At 39.7% G+C, this 24,261-nt stretch overlaps 1 protein-coding gene across 2 annotated transcripts in view; it reads left to right on the forward strand.

Annotated features, from left to right (window-relative positions):
- The window catches only part of opcml (opioid binding protein/cell adhesion molecule-like), a 641,537-nt gene that overhangs the window by 435,692 nt on the left and 181,584 nt on the right, over window positions 1-24,261 (forward strand). For both annotated transcript variants that reach the window (XM_079651662.1, XM_079651661.1), the window contains one exon: window positions 23,820-24,055. In XM_079651662.1, the coding sequence (XP_079507788.1) occupies window positions 23,820-24,055 (236 nt within the window). The remainder of the gene's footprint in view (window positions 1-23,819; window positions 24,056-24,261) is intronic.

The following is a 24,261-nucleotide window of genomic DNA, read 5'->3' on the forward strand; positions in this document are numbered from 1 at the left end:
ATTAATGGAAATGGAAATGCTTTTATAGATTTAGAAAATGATGTTATTGATTTCAAAAATAGTTGTATGAATTGATTTAAATTGACATTCATCCGCTAAGAAAAATATTCCGTTGTTACCGTTTGAACTAACGTAGCAACGGCAGGAACTGCTTCGATAGCGTTTTGAGGAGCTTTTTGATTACAGATTTGAAAACACCGTTGCTTGCTTTAAAAGTAGCACAATTCATTATGTCAAACCTTAGAAAGTATCTAGCCTGCCCTAATGCCAAAGGAACTGGCAACTGAATATGTGTCGCCGTTTGATGTCTATGTCTGGACCGCTGCGTAAAAAGGAGGGTTTATCTCCCATTACTTCTCTTCTTACTTCTATAAGAATAAAACAAGGAGGAAGGAGATCTCTTTTTGTCCCCCTCTTCTGACAGCCCAGCAGCTGAACTCAAAGCACGCTCCCCTCTCCTCACAGAGTCAGCCCCCTGCAAAAACAGCGCTGGAAAGTGCGAATAGAGCGAAATGAGGCATGGCTAAAGTGCAGGATCTGTTTGGTATTTTGAAAAAAAAACTATATTTATATAGTTTATATATATATGGCCCTACAATATATTGTTCAAATATAGCATGATATGTCCCCTTTAACTTTTCCCACCAGACTCAGGGAAAGTTTTATCCCACAGTCACGACGGCTAAACACCTGAGCTCTGTAAAGTGCCTCCATAAAAATTCATCTGGTTATCAGCTCGCAATTTACTTATTTATCTAAAAAGTTATCACCATAATAAACTGTATATAATTTCATCTTACTGTACAATATTTAATTTTACATATATATTGTAAATATATCATATTATTTTTACTTGTATAGTCTTCTTGCACAATTTTTTTTTTTAATTATTGTATTTTAATATATATGTTGCATTTTTTGAGGAGCTTGGGTCATAAGATGTTCATTGCCATTTCTACACTGTAGCTTAATTGCATATTACATTAAAACTGACTTTGAAACTTGAATCTTGAGGTGGGTTATACAATGAAAAAAATATAAATGCAACACGTTTGTTTCTGTTCAAATTTTTCATGAGTAAAGATCTTAGATCTTAAACTTTTTGTATGTACAAGAGCAGTGGCAACTCGTCATTAGGGGCACAGCCCCACCTAAGGTCAGCAGAAAATAAATAAAATAATAATTCCAAAAATATGTATAAAATATATGTCAAAATATATTTTAAGATCATGTTTAGTGCATGGTCTCTACATTGCTGCTTCGGACTACGTTATTTTACATTGCATTTTGCTGACGCTTTTATCCAAAGCGACTTACAATAAGTGCATTCGACCAAGAAGATACAAACTTGAAGAAAACAGAATGATATGAGTACATCAGGTTTCATAGAGCCAAAACATTTCAAGTGCTACTCAACTGGCTTTAGATAAGCCAGTCCTTTGTTAGTATATAAGTGCTTTGTTAGTAATTGTATTGCTCGAAGTGGAGTCGGAAGAGATTCGTTTTTAGTCTTCTGATTAGTGTCCACAGTGTGTCTATTGAGCCGTGTTGAGCGATGTGGAGCAAGCCCCGGGCTGTAGAAATTAGAGTGTACTGTGAAAACTACACTGCGCATGCTCAGAGTATTTTTGTATTCAATGTGTGTGGCAACAAAATAATCACAAGTGGGGCAAAGCGCTCGCAGCCCCACCAAAACGTCATCTCATAATTCAGAGAGCTAATTGGCTGTAAGTATGTGTGCCGCGAAAAGTGTAGTTGTGAAGAGTAGACAGGAGAGAGCAGCGTATAGCTCCTATCACCAGCGATTAAAATAAGTAAAACGGGAAGAAAATGAATGAACCAGCTTTGGTAAGTTCATGTTATGTTATATATTTTGTTGATCTTCTGTGTTTTGCCTATAGACCATGCTCTGCTGGATCGATTGATATTGTAACCACGGTGACAAGTGTCAGTGTTTTCCTTTTCATGCTGAAGTATTACGGTTGTTGATATTGTTAAGAGTTGCTTTGTGATAGCACCCTTTACTTCATGTATTAAAGGGGACCTATCATGCAAAATGCACTTTTTTATGTCTTTTATACATAAATATGTGTCCCTGGTGTGTCGGGGACATCACGCAAGCGTCAGAAAATAAAACCCTTTCTCTTTTCCTCCGTACCCAAATCTCTAAAAATGGGGGAACAATGGAGCTGATCCAGATTTGCGTCCGATATGACGTCATATCGGCAATGCAGACCCACAGCACTATCAGCAACGTTGCTATCAGAAACAATGCCCGACTGTTTTGGACGTAATATGGTCGATGTTTACATTAGCATCGCTAACACTCAGAGCTAACCTGTACTGGGGAGCATGTGTGTGAAGAAGCAGGAAATAAAAAGGAACTCACCTTGTGGTATAACCGGCAAGAGAGAAAGCCTTTGAGCTCCATACTGTTTCAGAAATAATCCTTGATAATGGCGTGTCATCACGGCAGTATCTGCCGGTAGAATCTCCTGCATGAGCAGGCATAAGCTCCGCCCCTCTTATTTTTTAAAAAAGTTTTATACCCAAAATCAGCACTTTAGAAACAGGAAGTGAAATAGAGGGATACAAAAGCATGGCTAGAATGGGTGATCTGTTTGGTATTTTGAGCAAAACACTTCATAGAGAAGTTTTTTATATATTTTTATATATCTGAGACCTATGCTATTGCTTAAAAATAGCCTGATAGATGACATTTAAGATACATATTTGAGGTACATTACAATATCACGTCACCACACTGTGTGCGTAAATGTACGCGCTGACAGTGTTGTGATGTTAATTCACTTCTGACAGTAGTAATGTGTTGCTCCCCTCTCACGCAATCACACACACACACACCTCTCTCTTTTTGTAATGCGACGATGAGCTTGCTGTTGCCTCGGATGGATACCCTACAGCTATTTGTTGACGTGTTAAAAAAGCACAAGAAGCCTATATATACATATCTAAGTTTTTCGTGCCCCACCAGTTTTGTACATCTAAAAACGCCACTGCAAAAGAGGCCTATTCCTCTCAAATATTGCTCACAAATGTGTCTAAATCTGTGTTAGTGAGCCGAGATAATCCATCCACCTAACAGGTGTGGCATATCAAGATGCTGATCAGACAGCATGATTATTGCACAGGTGTGCCTTAGGCTGCTCACAGTAAAAGGCCACTCTAGAATGCACACCTTTATCGTACAGCACAATGCCAGCGATGTCGCAAGTTTTGAGGGAGCGGGTCCAACAGAGAGGCAGCTGCTGCGGGACAGTAGACTGCGTACTGCGAAACCTTCCCTGCCTTGAAGAAGAAGAAGTGATCCTTCGTTGTGAAGAGTCTGCTCTGTGCGCTCCGCACCACAGCAGTATGCCCGCTGCGACAGAGTCCAACAGAGAGGCAGGAGCTGGTGGACAGTAGCCTAGAAGGGTTGGGTTGTAACTTGTAACGGAATACATGTAACGGCGTTACGTAATCAGAATACAAAAATCAAGTAGGCTAACTGTATTCAGCTGGCGTTACATTTGAAAAACTACTAATCTGATTACAGTTACTTTCATGGGCGCGGGAAGGGGGGTGCTGAGGGCGCTGCAGCACCCCCTAGCGGCAGGCAGGGGGTGCGGAGCTCCCCTGTCTGCTCCCGCTGTGCATAATCTGTGTAATATGTAGCCAATAAATTCCACATTGTTGTTAAAATAATATTTTGGCCTGCCCCGAATGTTTTTTCTGTAGCCCCGGACAATTCTACCTCAATAATATAATACATTAACCGTGCTTTACGTGAACCTCATCAAGACACTAGAAAGGACAGCAGGACTGTAATTTCCCGTGTTCAGTGAATGCAACAGAGGCAAGACACCAGACCAATCAGAGAGTTGCATGGAAATAAAAGTGTGCTTGTGTCATTCAAGCTCGCGGCTCTGTGTGTGTGCGGAAATAGCGCATTTAGTGTGTGTGAGAGAGGGGGAGAGAGAGAGGGACCGGTGCCAGCAGCAGGGACCGTGTTGTTAGCATCTGGTTAGCTAGCTGCACTAACGGACATACGGAGCTGTTTGTTCCACAACAAGCTGGAGGAGAGCTCTCCTCTCAGACTGAGAGGCTCAGGTGAGCTAAAGGACTCTCTGAGTGTTTAGATAGTTAACTTTAGTCTAAGTTATCTCAGTGGGTCTCAAACGGTTTGGTCAAAAATTATTCAAAAGATTATTTCCGCGGCACATCTTCATATGATCATTATAGTTATTAAAAAAATAAGAGAATAAAGGAAAAACAGTTATGAAATACTATATGGCAGTAAAACAAGAATACAGTTTGAAAGGGGAGTGATTTGTAAAATATCCATAAAGAAAAAGAATCTGCTTTCAGTTGTGTTTCATCTGGGTGTTGAGAGATGTATCCATAGATCTCTTAATTTTGCTCTCAAAGTGCACCAGATTGATGCTTTTAACTTCAATATTTAAAAAAAATCTTCCCGGGGGAGCATCCCCCCGGACCCCCCTAGAGGAGGTGAGGTCCACTCCCCACTCGTAAAAAATTGCATTTTACCCCTGTCTATATGCCGTGAACTGATTATCGAGCCTTCATTGTAACAGTCGCGGGTTTACTGTGTGTTTGCGTGTAGGGAGTTTTTTTGTGCGTGCTCTATAGTGCCCGTAATAGTGTTCACTGGAGTCCAGCACCTCAGCACCCCCACTCAAAATACCTTCCCGCGCCTCTGGTTACTTTCGTAAACCTGAAGTGAATACATTTTGGAATACTCATTGGAATTATTGGTGGAAAAGTTTCCTCACAAAATGTAATATTCATTACCGGCAGAACTGTGTGCACACTGCACAGCGCTGCAGCATGTCTGTGAGCGAGAGAGAGATGCAGCATGTCTGTGAGGCCCCGCCCCCGCACGCAGATGAGAGAGAGAGATCTCTTTTAAAATATTTTGAAAGTTAGAAACGGAGATGGTTAGATAAAATGTGCAAGATAACGTTTATGTAGCATTTATTTTTTGTCGAAATTATGACATTTCATAACGGGATCAAATCAAAGTGAATGGCATGCTGCTGCTGAATGCATGGGGCTAGTGACTGGAAAAAGTTTGAAAAGTTATTACATCGTTTCAGATAATAAATAATAATGATAATTCATTCTATTTAGGGGCGCCTTTCAAAGCACCCAAGGACACCTTACAATTCATAACATATTCTAAGGAAAGGTTTTAATATATTTATTATGATAAATACGGGTGATGTTTTTTATGTGGGGTGCAGATGAGAGGGAGCTGTCCAGAATGACACCAAGATGTTGTGTTTGAGTTCTTGATAAGCCATTTAAACAGTAAAATAAGGGTCTCCTGTTCACCAAAACATACCCATCTGTTATGGAAAAATAAAGTATTCCAAAAGTATTCTAAATCTGATTATTCAGTATTCAGTAACTGATTACATTTACAAAGTAGCCCTCCCAACCCTGCCTAGAAGTGATCCTTCGTTAAGAGTCTGCCAAGCTTTATAGTGTCTATTGGATACATTTTGGCCCTTGGACAAATGTAGTTGGTGACCCCTGCTATACATGTTGTTGTTTATACCTTTTTTTAAACCTTTTCTTTGAAATATTAAGCTTTTTTTGCATTTTTTTAGCTAAAAGCAGCTACCAATCAGCTAATAACATATTCAGCTTTTTCTGCATTTTCAGCTAAATTCAGCCATAAATGTTCACAGTTTACAGCATTTGATCGCCTTTTCTGCAGGAAATGCATTTTCTAGTTATTATTATTATTATTATTATTATTATCTCAGCCAATACTTTAGCTCTCCATAACTTCAGCTTACTTTCAGCTACAGAAACCATTTAAATATTAAACTATTCAGCCTTTTCAGCAATTGATGGGAAACGTTCAACCTTTTCAAAATATTTCATACTTTTTGAAATATTCAGCTTTTTAAACAATTTTTTTAACATGGAAGTCAATGGGAAGAGCCTTCAAATCAGCCAATTATTTAGCTCTCCATAACTTCAGTTTACTTTCAGCTACAGAAACCATTCAAATATTAAACTATTCAGCCTTTTTAGCAATTGATGCGAAACTTTAATCTTTTTCAAAAATATTTCATACTCTTTGAAATATTCAGTTTTTTAAACTCTTTTTTTTAACATTGAAGTCAATGGGAGATGCCTTCAAAACCACTTTTCCTACACTTTGCGCCAAATGCTTCTTCTTCCACATAATTTCAGCCAGACACTTCATTCCAACTTTCAAATGATCACAATACCTTCAGCTATAACACTTGTATACACGATTTTTGATATATTTTAAGCGTTTTGAGATATTGAACTTAGTTTGGAGCTTAGCAGAGAGGCCTTTTTCAGATTTTAACATTAGAGTGGATGGAGCAGCTCGTTAAGTCTAGAGTGCTTTGATCTCAAAACAGAGTGGAGCAGTGCTTGAAATTCTCCCCCAATTATTTTTAAACTTGCCATAATTCCCAAACCTTATACTCCTCAGACATATTTTTTCATGAAAAACGTAGGAAAACCTCTCCTAGGTTGGAAAATAAAAGATTAAGAAAAACAATTAAACAAAATGCCTCTTGAGGGCAGGAAGAGACAAAAAGCTCCCAATTGATTCCCATGTTAAATTGTTCCGGATCTTTCTTCAGAACAGAGTGAAGTGCACTTTAGACAAACTGCTCCCATCTCCACATTTTACACACAAAACCCCCAAAAAAAACATATTTCAGTTCATTGGGGTTCCCTGATGCTCACGGTCTGGTAATCTTTTTATAAGAGCCATAATATTTGAACAGGTGGCAAAATTGTCGGATATAATCCTCAATGCATTCTTATGGGACTCAGTGCTGCAGTTGGTTGCCATGGTGTTGCTGGGCAGATTGGAGCCACACACACGTGAGTGACATCATCAGAGCAGACACCATGGAAACCTTTGATCTCTGGGTTTACACACACAGGTGTTTGTAAACATTCAATCACTACTAATTTAGTGGGAATACTGTTAACAGCATTCCAACTAACTGTTCTTCTACGCACGAAAAGTTTATTATTCCGCCGACTTCTTCTCCCGCATTGAACATCGCAGAAACTCCGTTCAAACATCAAAACGTTCAGCTCGGTCGGGAATCGATGGCTATTACTTTTCTCATTCATAACTTTCATAATTCGAGAGATACATCCCAAAATTCATCACATTTTTAACATTTGAACTTTAACATTGCGCAGCTCGTTAAGGCAGAGTGTGTGATGTCAGAGTTAGAGTGGAGGACACTTTGAAATTTGCCTTCATATATGTTTTTAAAACTACCATAATTCCCAAACCCTACATTCCTGAGACATAATTTTTCATGACAAACGTAGGAAAACATCCCGTAGCTTGAAAAATGACAAATAATTAAGCAAAAAATAATTAAACAAAGTGCCTCTTGAGGCCATGAAGTGACAAAAACGTTCAACATGTTCAACTAACGCTGCTAGGCTGCTAGCTAACTTAATCTCTCCCTAAACAGTTGAACTTTAAAGTGTCAAATGAACAATAGTTTCTGTATATAGTTGTTTTATCACTTGTTCTTTCACAAAAATTACTTTATTTTTGTTCACCTTTTCACTTTGTGGTTTTACAGAATATATTTGTTAGTAATTGATTCAAACAATTTTATATATATTTGTTCATGTATTGTTTGACAGATTTTCACTCGTGTTTTTACTGAATATAGTTTTTAGTAATTGATTTGAAACGTTTTATATAGTTTTTTCCCCCATGTTCTGGTTTTTGAAAATAAAATTTGCCAAATGTTACTATTTCACCAGTTATTTTTGTATTTTCGACTTTTCCTACGAATAACATTCTACATTCAAAGCCTTACATCTTTAACAATACATTTGGAGTTTCATGCTACTTTTTAACTTAATATTCATTCATATGGAAACCATTCAGTCATCCAAATATTCCTGATTATTCACTTTCTTCTTACACATTATATTTCAGCATAAAGCATTCCCACAAGCAATTTCTTCAGGAATTGCATTCTCTAGTTACATTTGATATCTTTATTTAACAGCCTAATTTAAGCTGCAGGAACCATTCAAATATCAAACTATTCAGCCTTTTCAACACATGATGGGAAACTTTCAAATTTTTCTAAATATGTTATACTTTTTAAAATATTCAGCTTCTTAAAGTCTTTTTTTAACATGGAAGTCATTGCAATGCATTTGAGCTGTACAAATTAACACAAGCACACACACACACACACTTTTTCTGCATTTTCAGCTAAATTCAGCCATAAATGTTCACAGTTTACAGCATTCGCACAAATTTTCTCCATGAAAAAATGCATTTTCTTGTTTTTAATTTAAATCTGTTTTGTTTGATTCTCAAAAGAGAACAAACATGTAAGCAAATTATGTTTTATACAATTGTATGTTATTTTGACATCATAACTGCAATAGATGTATGTTGTTTTACAATTATGCCTATTGTAAATGAAGACTATTGTTATAGATATATAGATAGATAGATGGATAGATAGATGGATAGATAAATAGATGGATAGATGGGGTTATTAAGCCTACATTATTTTGTGTGACTGTACCTGCAGTTCCTCCCTGACTTCCATCACTTTCTCTCTCTCTCTTTCTCTCTGCCTGTCCTGTCTTTTCCTTACCAAAGCTGAGCTTCGACTGACGTAGTCTTTTCATTATATCTGAGTCAGTGTAAAAAGAAAACAATACAATGTTATATCTTCAATGTTTTACTCAAATTGAAATGAAAGAAAAGCATTACAACGTTTGTTAAAAGGTAATCCTTCTGACATTGGATGAACGTAATTAACTTTAGCTCTCTAGCTAGTTTATTCACGCAATTTAAACCAAAGTTTAGCCTATAGCTGCAATATAAGTTAGTGTGCATGTTGTCGGACGTCCACTGACTAACGTAGAACGTTCACACAGGATCTGCTGGTCATATGATGTCCTGTGAGGACCAGAAACACAAGCAGCCCGCTGGACTCAGATCTCTAGATACCTCATCACTCCTCCGCTGCTCCGATACAAGTCCGGGCTGCAGTGGTTTGTTGATATATGTCGTCTTCTTCTGTTTGCTTTAATTGAGGCTACGTAGTTATGCAGCGCCCCCATTGTCAGGAAATGGAAGTACTACAAAGAACCCCGTTTAGTGCAATTATTTCACAAGTTTAGTTATATACACAGCTCGGAAAAAGTTACCGAGGTCCGGACGTCAGTGACCTCAATGGTGGATACGGCCATGACCACAGCAGTCCAGGACCCCCACGTCCTGCATCTTTACCTGCAAGATCGTCTGAGACCAGCCAGCCGGACAGCTGATGCAACAATTGCTTTGCATACCCAAATAATTTCTGCACAAATTGTCCGAAACCGTCTCAGGGGAGCTCCTCTGCATGCTTGTTGTCCTCACCGGGGTCGTGACCTTGCGGGAGTTCGTCGTCATAACCATCTTCAGGGGCCAGATGCTCACATTCGATGGCGTCTGGCACTTTGGAGAGGTGTCCTCTTCACGGATGAATCCCGTTTTTCACTGTTCAGGGCGCATGGCAGACAGTGTGTATGGCGTCATATGGGTGAGCGGTCTGCTGATGTCAACATTGTGAAACGAGTGGAACATGGTGGAGGGGGCTTACGGAAAATGCAAGTGTGAATGCTCTAAAGACCCAAAACTGGGTTGTTTTGTTTTTTGTTTTGAGTCAGGCCATTTTGACTTCATGTGCCACTGAGCAACTTTCATAGGAAAGCACAGGGCTCCGCCTCTATGTACACTGTATCCATGGTTACCACTGATGCACAACCCCATCCGACAGCGTCATGGTGGAAGCTTTTTGCTCAGCCCCAGGTTCCCCCTCAGGTTAACACTGTTTGATCTGTTAGCATTGATGCTGCTGTTTGCACTGTTAGTGCTGTTAGCAGCTAGCAGAGTGGAGGCTAACCTCTTCACTGAATGTGATATTGATAAGCTTAAAGAAAAAAAAAGATATGTAAAGGTGGTAAATTCAAAGTGTGCATTCTGCAATATTTGATACTCACAATTATAATACCCTGTGAAGCAGCTGTCAATGGCAACAATGCATTTGATTTGAAGAGGATCTGTTTACATCCCAGCCTCTCATTACAAGCTGCACCAGTTGATGTACCACTAGAGAACTGCACTCAGCATGAGGAACAGCATAAGGAACAGTGTGATTACAGCTGCAGAGAGAAATGTGCTCAATAACCTACATTGTTTCAGTCAAGTAGAAAGCCGCTATACGGAAGCGCATGAAAAATATGTTAAATATGAATAATATACTAACTATATAACAGCATAGGGATTAATTATTTAATGAGTGTGCAGGCAATATTGTTTTTTATAATGAACAATATTCATAACATTATTATTAGATTATGCTGTACAGCGTTCATGTTTTTAATATCAATTTCAATGGTCATGATAATGAATATCTACAGATTATGAACACTTATACATATCATTACAATAGTCAACAGATTTGTAATCCAATACACTGTATGAGAAATGATCCTCAGGTGAATACAGAAATTATGGGATAAAAGTTGAAAGGCGAGAGAATGAGAAAGGGACTGTGTGAGAGACTGATGGCCCATGGCCCGGTTGTCATAGTGATTGACCTGGTTAGACAGAGAATACATTTGGCCCTGGTCCGACTCAGGTCCTAGGTCAGGCCTCAGTCCCTCAGTACCAGGTGGTGCTGTAGCCCTGTGCTGGTCTGCAGTCTGCAGTAATGTATTTATGTTAATATGTTATTATGTAATATAATGTTATTTCAATCTTTGCTTGTTTGCTATAAGCCACTTTTCGTCATGATTAACCTAACCATTCAAACATTTAAAGATACATTGCAACAAGATAAAAGATGAACAAATTGTAAATCAAAAGAAGAGCAACGAAACATTGTAATAGCTCACAAAAGACTAAATAGACGCTTTTAAACTGATTTTCAAGAGTCTGAGTTTGGGCATGTTCTCTGCACTATACATGTGCTGTTAACATTACTTTAACATAAGAGAAGAAGAAAAATAGGCCTATTTCAAAAAGGTCAAAATGGCCTTTCTTACATTTTGTTTATCAAATCATGTGTTTTGGAATAGATTAGATTTGATTCAACTTTATTGTCATTGCACACATGTTTTTATAATTATATAGTCGTCCTCATTTCCTGTGAGTATTTGCCTGGATATGAATATTCAATCAGTGCCGGTCAACATGATGAGACACTGAGGGGACAAATCTCCCCCAGGATGGACAGAATGATTGTGTGAACATACAGTATATAAAGAGATGGATTCAGGAGGATGTCAAAAAGCTTCTAGGTGCTGCCAAAAATAATAACGTGAGCTCAAACAGGAACACGTCAACAGGCTCAGCCACGACTCATGATCCAGAGACAACCTCTTAACCTGGCAACCTGCCAGGTGAGACACCAACACTGTTGGGATGATGAGCTGCTAACATTGTCATCATGTCCAGGCTTCAGCTGATATCCTCATTCTGACTCTGGCTGATACAACACTTCCTGTTCACTTACAGCTACTCTGTATCGGCTCATTTTAAAACAGGTACATGTCAGAGTCATTCCCTCCCACTTCTATTGATGCACTTTCTCGTTCTGAGTTGCTTGCTTGTTTATTGAATTGTATTTGAGGCCGGAGACGCAGTGATAGAAGCTCCTTGTTATCCTAATAGTGCATGCGCCATTTGCTTGCTTTAGCATGTGTTACATTTGTTTGTTTCTATGAGACGTCACTCATAAACCATTTAAGGCTTTTTAATTCATTTTAAAAATTGCATATGCTGGCCATTATCAAACTGGCACTTTGCACTTAAAGCTGTCTGAGCTTACGCCCACCATTAATGATGAAGAATCCTGGACACGAGCTCTGAGGCTGCCCACCAGTTACTCCTTTCTTATGATTCATTGTGACAAGGCAGTAGCATCCATTCAGTGCCAATGCCCATGATCTTGAATAGATGAATACTGAGAGCATAATTATGAATAATGTATGGTTATAATTTGTTGTATTGTTAAATGCCTGGGGTTCTTAGAGCATTAGCACTTAAAGTGTTTCCACCATATGTAACTGTCCTGATGGTTCAGGTGAACAGTCTTCCAGGAAGGTCAGCTGTGATCTATGCAGATATACATGACATGACTGCAGTAAAAGAGCTCTTCTAACTTATGCACAGTGTCAGACACAAAGTTGCACAGAGAGAAGCCCACCAGATGCACAGACTTTGAGGAAAGTGGTTGCTTTAGTGTTAGCTGAGTGTATAATAGATGAGAGGAGCAAACCTATTAACAGTGGGTTTATCACACTTAATAAAAACAGATGGCAGACATCAAACAAGTAGAGATATTGTGACTTCTAACTGAAATTGCAATATTTATTATGTTAAAGTGGAGTAGAGCGGTGGAGAAAGTACTTAACATCTATAGTTAATATTGTATGAAACAACCAACAATGTGACAATGTGGAAGGGGTCGTTTGTACTGACAAACCTACAGAGAATTCTCAGCTGTTCTCTCCCATCAGCTCCTCAGAGCTTAGCAGTGAGTTTCAGCACATTGTTGAGCTGTCCTGGTTCTCTCTCAGCACTCTCTGGAGTTGTTTCAGACGCAGCAGTTTGCATCGAGAAAAACTTGATAAACCCACTGTACACTACCTGATCAGCCACAGGTAGAGCAGCTGCTGAAGAGAAACATTATGTTTCACATTTGCCAGGTGGTCAGTTTATGAGCAACTGTTTGCCAACACGTTTATCTTGTCAACTACATAAATAAGGGATGCTCCTTAAGTGCCTCAATTACAGATACTCAACTAAAAGTAAAACTCCTATCGAGAGAAAAATTAAATGGAAGTATGAAGTATTATTGCTCTAGTACAGTGGTTCCGAACCTTTTTTCCCAAGAGCCCCCGCAAAGGACTCCTGTTGGAAGTTGCCCCCTGTGTGTGTGTGTGTGTGTGTGTGTGTGTGTGTGTGTGTGTGTGTGTGTGTGTGTGTGTGTGTGTGTGTGTGTGTGTGTGTGTGTGTGTGTGTGTGTGTGTGTGTGTGTGTGTGTGTGTGTGTGTGTGTGTGTGTGTGTGGGGTGTGTGTGTGTGTGTGTGTGTGTGTGTGGGGTGTGTAAATGCTACAACTACTGTCACAAACTGGATGAATGTGAAGTGTTTTGTTAAAGGAGGATGAAAGCGTAATTAAGGAGCACTATTGGAGTGACTTTGATGGTTATTGGACTCAGGATTCATTCATTTGGATTCCCGCTGTATGAAGAAATTAAAGGACGGCGCAAGTGCAAACTGTTTAAAACACATGCTCAAAGTAAGCCGGATTTTGCCGATGTGTTACTTTATGTGGATTCAAAAGTGGTAAATAATCTACAAAATGGAGGAGACCGATCTAATCGGAGCAACTGTGACAAATAATCTGAAACCGGCATGGACAATGACTAAGTTTTAAAAATGCGCTTATCCAGAAAAGCCTGGTTTGGACACTTTACGAGTTTACAGGCAGAAGAAACATTTCTATTAAAGACATAATTATACATTTCTGTCTTTTTATGCCTTTAATAGCCACTAACTTGAATTTGTATTCAAATTAATTAATCAATTAGGCGCGCCCCCCAGGTTGGGAACCACTGCTCTAGTGTACTAAAAAGTAAATATGTGACAGTAGCACATTTAAGTACTCTATAATGTAATAGTATCAGACACAGAGTTGCCTATTGTGTTTGCTTACTCTGTGGCATCCACATTATACATTGATTGTTTGCACCAATGGCTAAAAAAACAAATTCCCCACGTTTGAATAGTCACAATTTCATGATATGAATCGTTTGCTGAGTGTATCATCTTTACCTGCGTCAGCCCAATGCTGTTCAACAATGTTGTTTGTCAATTTCAGGGATTATCTTTCATTTTTAAGTTATCCGTATTGGTCTTTAAGTTTAGATCTGATCCTGATCTGTGGGCAAAACATTGCACTTTTGCCTTTACAAGTTACGATGTCTTAAGTCTGTGTTTTAAAGCAATAATGCTTGTTTTTGTTCTCATCAACGCTAGTTGTCTTTATGTAACAGCCAATGGTTGAGCTGGTTAGGCTCATTCAACATATTCAAATTCATACAGATCTTTTTAAGAAATGGCAATGACATTTTATGACAATAAAATCATAATACAAAAATGTGATGTGAATGAAGGCTCTTGGCCAACAGTGGCTCAGTAAGATATTCTGTACTTAAAATGTCTGTCACACTGTGTCCTGTGGGGAGTAGTGTCTCACTATTACTGATTCACGTCTGGACTTTGATGGAGCTCTGTGATAGAACTGGATCCCCACCCGGCCGTCTCCTCTGACCCCGCAGTGACAGTAGGAAATGACAGTATGAGTAATACTATTCATCTACTGTGGTCCATTGGATTGAAGGCTAGGCATTGTGTGGGGAGAAAAACAATCATTTGTCTTTAATATGAATCCATTGTCTCGCGGTTCCTTCCTGGGGACTCTGCAGGGTAAGTGTTGTAACCTTTTCATTTTAGACACATTTTCAAAACTGCTTCCCAGAGAATGCTAAAAATATGCAAATGTGGCACTTGGCATAGATCATAGTAAATGGAAATGTTCACAGGTGCTGACATTTTGGGCAGTGTAGCGTGATGATCATTATGGAGTACATTCACTTAATGTTTGGCAGGAGTCTCTTTGATCGCTGGTAAGCAGCATTTTGAACCCTGTGGTTTGAAATCTTCCTTTTAATCCTCACATATCTCACAAAGACACAACACTTCAGAGAACAATGCCTTTAACTTTCTTGTGAGTACTTTTAAGGTCTGCAAGGGCCACAACTTCCAAGGATCATAGAAGCCTCACTGAGTATTCATATTCTATACAGAGACCATGATAGATCTACTTGTAGGCCCATATGCAAAGCTGACTCTCAGGTGTTTTCTACACAATCCTCTTAGCAGCATCGGGCGTATAATGTAGACATACAGTGGGGCAAAAAAGTATTTAGTCAGCCACCAATTGTGCAAGTTCTCCCACTTAAAAATATGAGAGAGGCCTGTAATTTTCATCCTAGGTATACCTCAACTATGAGAGACAAAATTAGAAAAAAAAATCCAGAAAATCACATTGTCTGATTTTTAAAGACTTTATTTGAAAATTATGGTGGAAAATAAGTATTTGGTCACCTACAAACAAACAGGATTTCTGGCTCTCACAGACCTGTAACTTCTTCTTTAAGAGCCTCCTCTGTCCTCCACTTGTTAACTGTATTAATGGCACCTGTTTGAACTCGTTATCAGTATAAAAGACACCTGTCGACAACCTCAAACAGTCACACTCCAAACTCCACTATGGCCAAGACCAAAGAGCTGTCAAAGGACACCAGAAACAACATTGTAGACCTGCACCAGGATGGGAAGACTGAATCTGCAATAGGTAAGCAGCTTGGTGTGAAGAAATCAACTGTGGGAGCAATTATTGGAAAATGGAAGACATACAAGACCACTGATAATCTCCCTCGATCTGGGGCTCCACGCAAGATCTCACCCCGTGGGGTCAAAATGATCACAAGAACGGTGAGCAAAAATCCCAGAACCACACGGGGGGACCTAGTCAATGAGCTGCAGAGAGCTGGGACCAAAGTAACAAAGGCTACCATAGGTAACACACTACGCCGCCAGGGACTCAAATCCTGCAGTGCCAGACGTGTCCCCCTGCTTAAGCCAGTAGATGTCCAGGCCCGTCTGAAGTTTGCTAGAGAGCATTTAGATGATCCAGAAGAGGATTGGGAGAATGTCAGATGGTCAAATTTCATTTCATTTCATTTCAAACCTTTATTTAGACAGATTGGTCCCTTGAGATCATCGATCTCATTTACAAGGGAGACCTGCATCATTTAGTTCCACATGAAACATAAAAACAACAAACAAACAAACAACAGAGGATACCATATTTACATATTCAACATTTACAAATACCCAGTGTCAGAAAGCATTTCATTTAGACGTGCCTTAAATACATTCAGAGAAATAAAAATGCTCAATTTCAATTTTGCCTGTAGACTGTTCCAAGCAAGTGGAGCTGCGCACATAAAAGCTGTCTTACCTAAGACAGTCCTTACTCTTGGCACATCTAACAAGACTATATCCTGCGATCGCAGACAATAGCTGCTTGCAACTTTCTGCTTTATCAATGAATAGATATAATACGGGAGTTTGCCCAACATAGCTTTATAGATAAAAGTGTACCAGTGACTGAGCCTCCGTACAGTGAGTGATGGTAAACCTGCCTTGGTATACAGTGTACAGTGATGAGTAAGTGCTTTACAATTTGTGACAAATCTCAGAGCACTATGATACGCAGCATCTAGTTTGCTCAGGTAGTTGGCAGGTGCATTCATATACATCAGATCACCATAGTCCAGCACAGGTAAAAGGTCACAGTGACTAGCCTTTTCCTGGCCTCAAGCGAGAAACAGGACTTATTCCTGAAAAAGAAACCTAGCCTAACCCTCAGTTTTTTAAGCAGGTTATTGACATGAAGTTTAAAAGAGAGACAGTCATCAAGCAAGATACCAAGGTATATGTAACAGGCAACAACTTCAAGTTTTGTTCCTTGCGTTGATACAATATCTAAAACAGGCTCTGGTGTCTTTTTAGCTTTTGAAAAGAGCATTATCTTGGTTTTATCCACATTTAAAAGAAGCTTTAGTTCAGAGAGCTGAGTCTGAATAATGTTAAAAATAGCCTGTAATTTAACAACCGCCTCCTGAATGGAGGGACCTGCACAGTACATCACGGTATCGTCCGCATAGAAATGTAAAGTAGCTTCATCCACATTTTCACCTAAACTGTTGATATATATGGAGAATAAAAGTGGACCTAAAACAGAACCTTGAGGAACACCATTAGCAATGTTTAACCACTCAGAAGACAGCCCATCAAAGTGAACACATTGGGATCTTTCAGAGAGGTAGTTCACAAACCACCCCACTGCATGGCTGGATATGCCAATACTGAGTAACCTCTGTTTTAATACGCGATGATCAACGGTGTCAAACGCTTTGGAAAGGTCAATAAACAGAGCTGCACAACTCTGTTTATTATCTAGCATACTAGTAATATCATTTACCACTTTCATTGTTGCAGTGATGGTGCTATGTTTCTTCCTGAAGCCTGACTGATGTTTGGACAGGATATCATTTATACATAAAAACTCCTTTACTTGTTCATTCACAAGTCGTTCGAGCACCTTAGCCAGAACTGACAATTTAGAGATTGGCCTATAGTTATTTAAAATAGTTGCCTCCCCTCCTTTCAGTAGAGGCAGGACATAAGCAGACTTCCATACTTTAGGAATTGTATTTGTGCTGAGGGAGAGGTTAAAAAGAGAAGTAAGAGGTGGAGCAATAAAATCTGCAGCTATCTTTAAAAAGAAAGGTTCTACGTTGTCCGGGCCAGCCGGTTTCCTAGGATCTAACTTGGATAAAGCTTCATGAACAACATTAACAGTAAAAGGAGTAAAACTGAAAGGGTTTTCCAGACCACATTGTTCAGAGTCAAGGACTGGAGCGTTCACAGAAGCAGAAGCACAGTCAGTGACAGAATCAAACAGAGAGCCAAGCAATTTAGCATAGTAGCCCTGTCTGATATAATGCCAGATGCTGTGGTGAGGCACGGAGGTAGCTCATTTGGGATATCACTAGCGGAAATCGATGTTATGGCTTTCCAAAATTTCCTAGGATTATTCAGGTTTTCTGTGGTAACTGACAAATAGTACTTTGACTTAGCACTTTTGACATGTGAAGTAAAGCTATTCCTTAGCTGCCTAAAGCGTAGCCATTCTACCTCTGAGCCTGATTTCCTAGCCTTTGCCCAGGACTTGTTTCTCTCATGAAGGAGACTGGACAGTTTAGCAGAAAACCAGGGATTGTTTCGTCCCTTCACTCTAAATTTATGCAGAGGTGCATGTTTATCTATAATTTTCATAAAACCAAGATAAAAATAAGACCATGCAGTTTCTACATCAGCACACAGATCGATTTTTCCCCAATCAAAATCAAACCGATGATGTACAAAACCCTGCTCCACTAAGTGTTTTTTATCTCTCTTTGTGATGATGCGTGGATTAACTTTTTGGACCTTAGTGTCCCTAATTGTGACTACAACACAGTGGTCACTCACATCATTAGCAAATACTCCCACAGATGAGTATTTATATGGAACATTTGTTAAAATGAGATCAATTAAGGAGGATTTATTTGGGGACTTAATATTTGGGCTAGTAGGACTGTCTATAATCTGAGTAATGTTCAAAGAGGTACACAGGTTTTTAAAATCATCTGACACAGAAGTTAACCAATCCCAATTATGAAACCAAATATAACTTTTTGGTAAAAACTCAACTAGACGTGTTAGGAGGAGAAAGAATGCTAAGTTGCATCCAAAGAACACCATACCTACTGTGAAACATGGGGGTGGAAACATCATGCTTTGGGGCTGTTTTTCTGCAAAGGGACCAGTACGACTGATCCGTGTAAGGGAAAGAATGAATGGGGCCATGTATCGTGAGATTTTGAGTGACAACCTCCTTCCATCAGCAAGGGCATTGAAGATGAAACGTGGCTGGGTCTTTCAGCATGACAATGATCCCAAACACACCGCCCGGACAACGAAGGAGTGACTTCGTAAGAAGCATTTCAAGGTCCTGGAGTGGCCTAGGCAGTCTCCAGATCTCAACCCCATAGAAAATCTTTGGAGGGAGTTGAAAGTCCGTGTTGCCCAGCGACAGCCCCAAAACATCACTGCTCTAGAGGAGATCTACATGGAGGAATGGGCCAAAATACCAGCAACAGTGTGTGAAAACCTTGTGAAGACTTACAGAAAACATTTGACCTCTGTCATTGCCAACAAAGGGTATATAACAAAGTATTGAGATTAACTTTTGTTATTGACCAAATACTTATTTTCCACCATAATTTGCAAATAAATTCTTTAAAAATCAGACAATGTGATTTTCTGGATTTTTTTTTTCTCATTTTGTCTCTCATAGTTGAGGTATACCTAGGATGAAAATTACAGGCCTCTCTCATCTTTTTAAGTGGGAGAACTTGCACAATTGGAGGCTGACTAAATACTTTTTTGCCCCACTGTATATAGTATTTTATATTTTATCTGTTTCATATATTGAATGCTGCTGTGAGAGCAAATATTTCTTGGGTTCACTTTTTTATATTTTGCACCTGAAATATTAATGCGGGCAGCCGCATATCTCATAATAAAAAAGAAATTCTAGGCCTGTCAAATAATATTAGAACGCAGAGTACCTGTTGGTTGGGTGAGCACCATGTTGACAGCCGTCGTGTTATTGTCATTCTGGAGGATCTTTCTGTATTTTGAGCTAACCGTTGATACTTAACTCTTGTGCATGTCTGGCTGAGAAAACTGTGCTTCGAAAACATTACTACATGAAGTGAGAGTATTCTATTTGGTTTGTCATCCTTCTCCTACTTTCCAGTCGTCAGTTCCAATTCCCAGTGTGAACTATGCTCCATGTTTCTGTGATAAGCGTAGGACTGGTGAAGATAGAAACCACCATTTGACACCAGTCAACCTGAAAAAACAAGGACTTTCACTGTGAGATGTGACATTCTTAAACCCAGCTGCGAATGATGCCAATTGTATTTGTTTGTTTTCAAACCTTTTTGACTAAATGTGTTTGGACAACTTAACAGCTTCCTGCTCTGTCAATGTCCAATAGACTAAGATAACATAGAACCAACACCAACAACAAATTAATTTACCCATAGAGCTAAGATTTGGATGTTGAAAAAACATGGATAGCACCTAATACACAAACTGGATATAGACTATTTATAGGCATTCATGGTAACCACAGTGAGTTAAAGAATGGATCATCAGCTAGAAGTAGAGCCTTGAGTCTGGTTAAACTTAAAATGAAGTTAAAATAGCAAAGAGTGAAATGTGGGGATCTATACTGTACATACAGTAAGGCGTGGTGTAGCACTGTGTGTTTGTGTCTAAGCTGAAAGAGAACAATAGAAAGAACAAAAATATGTGTTTCTTGTAATGAAGAGTGAAAGAAATTAATACAAATAGAAAGTGGTCTCAACAGGAAAATAATGTCTGCCAGGCTCTATTACCCTTTTTCCAATAAATGAGTTGTGCTAGTGTTGGTTCAGAGATTGTTTATATTGGGAAGCTCCTAAGTACCCATTTGCTTTCTGACGACAAGATCCCAAAACCACTAAGTCATGACTCCACCGTTTACATCGATGCTTTTTGGACTAATTCGATCTGGCCATTTGACAGTCGATCCAATAGTGAGTGAGTCATACCCCCGGTACCGGTATATATATAAACATCTAAGTTTTTTGTGCCACACCACTTTTGTACATATAAAAACACCACTGGTGCTACAACATGCACATGTTTATTACATGTTTATTCAAATCAAAAATACATTTCCGGGATCATGTAGCGTACACATCCATATCTCTTCCTTTTTACGATTGAATTCTCCTTATATCCCTGTTGAACAGTGCTGCTGTTGTCGCTGAGCGGGAACTTTCAGAGTGTGACTGTATATATTTATGTCATCCACACAACCAAAAAAACAACAAAATAAACCAAGGGAGTGTTGGTTGAGGACACCGTATGTGCTTTGTCAAGGGCCCAGAGACCAGAGTACATAAACAAGCAAATCCATCCAGAACTCCCAGTGTATGAGTACGAGAGATAACTGCCATAGAAATGTTTGCTGCTCCTATACAATAAAACTGCCAGCAATGTTTATTTTTGGTTTCAGAAGTCTTAAAATTGTTACTAACAGTAATGTAGAACATTTGTGGGATTTTAACGCTTCTTTTAAAAAACAATTCATTGATTTTTTTTCGAGCTCCATTGTTTTTAGTTGCCAGGAGTCATCACCAAACAAAGCAGCTAGCCCGATAAAGAGATTCCCAAGTTGGTCAACTTAAAGGTCAAAGTCACAGACTGGAAAGTAAGGGATTGGAATCCCAAGACTCAATAGTTTTCCACGGGAAAAAATTGCTCATGCTCTTCTTTCCACAGGACTTACTGAAGTGCTGCCCTTGAGCTGTTAACCTCTGGTAGCTCCACAGGAGTCATTCTGTAGCGAGCAGAACACAGGACTGTTCAGCTCCAAGTGTGAATGTGTGCACCAATATGAATATGAAGCAGGACAGTGGTGAACAGGGGCTCTAATAAAAGAAAGCCCTCTACTGGACTATAGTTGATACTCTTCTTTAATCACAATTATGCACTTGCTGAGTGATGAATGCGCCTCTACAGTATTCCTGTGGGATTCAATCAAGAAGTGAAGCTTCTTGGATAGGGCTTTTCTGGCCAAACCATCCTTGAAGCAAACAAACACTGATGGGGGCCGTGCGTTCAAATGCCAATGCGCACTGAGCAAAGGAGATGTCATTTTGCTTCTCTGTACACTGACAGGGCGTTTAGATCTCTCCTTATCACATCTAGCTTAGCCGGCATCATGTGAGGCTTTCTTTATCCCATAGTGCTCAGCGGCACCCTGCAGCTACCAGAGCAACGGACAACTGCTCCTGTGTCCCCCTCTCCAACTGAGCTGATTGGTGGCATTGGACAAGTGTAAAGCTTTAAATGACGCTGTTCCCATCGATTGCCGCTGGAGTCTGTCAGTGTGTGTTCCCCCAGGAGGAGTCAGGCTCAGCCCAGGATAGTCTGGCTTTGGGCACAGGGCTGCTCTTCTTCCAGCCGATTGCATAACACAAAATAGTAAGGTGAAAGGTCCACTGTGCTGTGTGGAACATATCATTCTCTGGACTTGGCCATGGCGATGATCTTGTTGCAGAAGACCCTCATGCCACAGTAATGCAGCGACTGAAGCGCTGTGTCCACACATGAGCTGAAGGCACAGGGGCCAGGGTGGGGGCCAGGGAATCGCAGAATGTTAGTCTGTACCAAAAACCAAACCTTAAAGCAGCAGGAAACAGGAAACAGGAAAAAGGGTCAAACATAGCTAACCAACTGACTGTGCAAACAAACAGGGAGCGGTAGAACATGTGCTCTTTCACATTATGCCCTGTGCAGCATGTGAAAAAGGGCCATTATTTCATATTGCTTTTCTATTTTGCAAAGCAGATATTGCCTGAAGCGTTTGGTCCACAAAGATAACATGACTAATGCAATGACAGGTATCATTTAACTTTATTACAGTAGAAACTATGAATATCATGTGAATTGAATACTGTCTGCTAATTGAGTAGGTGTAAAGTGCATGTGAAGAGTGATGATGAGATAGAGGAATGCACAATGGAAAATAATACACAGGTGCATGTCAGGGTGCGTATTGAAATTGTTGCCTCATCATCTTTTTGGGATCAAAGTGGGAGGAAAGGTCAGTGTGCACATGTTCTGTGTCTGCTGGATTGCTGGTGCTGAGTGTGAGTTTGGAAGTGATTGTTTCTTGTTTCGATGATGTTTAAGCTTGTTTTGGCACCGTTGAATAGCTTTCCCCACACGCCAAGCATAACGGTGTCGGTGCAGTTGGATCCAAATGAAAGATAATTTCCTGTCTCAAGCTCACTGTCTTTTTCTGTTGACCACCACATAGGCTCTACATCTTATCATTTTGTCCAGAACCCAGTTCACAGTCTTTTCAAATATTTCTCCATCGCTGTTCGTCTTGTCACCTCAATCTCTCCCGCACATCACTAAACTCTATTATTTCCCACGACCCACCTGACAATCTCTCACGAAACACTAGTGTGTGCTCACATTTAACATATATGTACATATACATGTGAGTTTGAGAAGCAGGTAATTTCAGTGGAACAATCTAGACCTGTGTTTGAAAACGCCGCTCTAATCAATGTTTGACAACAACTATTACAAAACAATGTGAATGGTGCTTCTGGTAGTGGTGAACCAATAGAGAATGATCACCTGCAGATTCTCTCAGCTTGGTGGAGCTTTTGATTTAGTTTCAACTCTGACCTCAAGTGCACTGATTTGGTTCCTTCACAATATCCTTATATTATCTTTTTCAGCTTCAACAGCCGACTGTTTTCAGCAACAATGCACTAAAAGCTCACTGTACACCTCCTGCTGAGCCTGACTCTGCAGACAGACACAGTTAGAGAAGCGCTGGGGAACATAGTGGAGCAGTTAGTGGCTGAAGAGCCAGATCTTTCCCTGAGCAGCCGGTATAGACCTGGAGCAGAACTCTAGAAGCTGCTGGAGGGAATGGGGATGATAATACTGCTCTGTAATTGCCGGATATAATCATGGATTGAAAAGCAAATGTTTGCTAAAGAAACTAAGAATGAGTTATTGCTTTTAGCCATTATAATTCATTGATTTAAAAGGTATTCTATCACTTTTAATTTCAACATATACTATTTTACTAAATGTTACCTACATTTTATTATCCTAAATGAATAAACCATGTCTAGGCTGATCCACAGGTACAGTCTTGACCTTGTCAGCTTTTGTGTTATCTGCTTTCAGAGCAGCTACTTCTCATTCATACCCAAAAATAAAACAAATCTACGCCCACTATTGACCTTCCAGAGCAAGATCTATTCCTCATAGCGCCCTCATATTCAGAAATGTCAAAATGTCCCATTATAATATATTGTTTGAGTGGTGTTTTTCAGAGATGTTACCATAGGAAAATCATTGTGCTGAAAGCTGTAATCACATATGTGTTTCCGTGTTTCTCTCTTTCTCCCTACCAGATGCAATGTAGATAGCAAAGTATCACGAGTGGCCTGGCTCAACCGCACCACCATTCTCTTCGCAGGAAGTGAGAAGTGGTCTCTGGACCCTCGCGTCATCCTGATGGAAAACACAGCCGTCACAGAGTACAGCATCATGATCCAAAATGTTGACGTCCATGATGAGGGGCCCTACGTCTGCTCCATCCTCACAAACAAGAAACCAAAATCCACAAAAGTGAATGTCATCGTTCAAGGTAAAAAGCTGATTCCTCCTCAGCCCTGTCAGTGATAAGGAAACAGAGATGTCAAGCAGATCTGTGAAGAAACAGTGTTGTGTGGGTGTTCTTCTACGGATGAATCTTGTAACCTCAAGTTGTTCTTGCCTGGATTTCATCAGTGAAAGTCCAATCAAATGAGAGTATCTCCCCTCCCTGTAAAGGATGGTGTTTTAGATGGAATT

The sequence above is a fragment of the Notothenia rossii genome (assembly GCF_949606895.1).
Source record: "Notothenia rossii genome assembly, chromosome: 9".
In the NCBI taxonomy this organism is placed as follows: domain Eukaryota; kingdom Metazoa; phylum Chordata; class Actinopteri; order Perciformes; family Nototheniidae; genus Notothenia; species Notothenia rossii.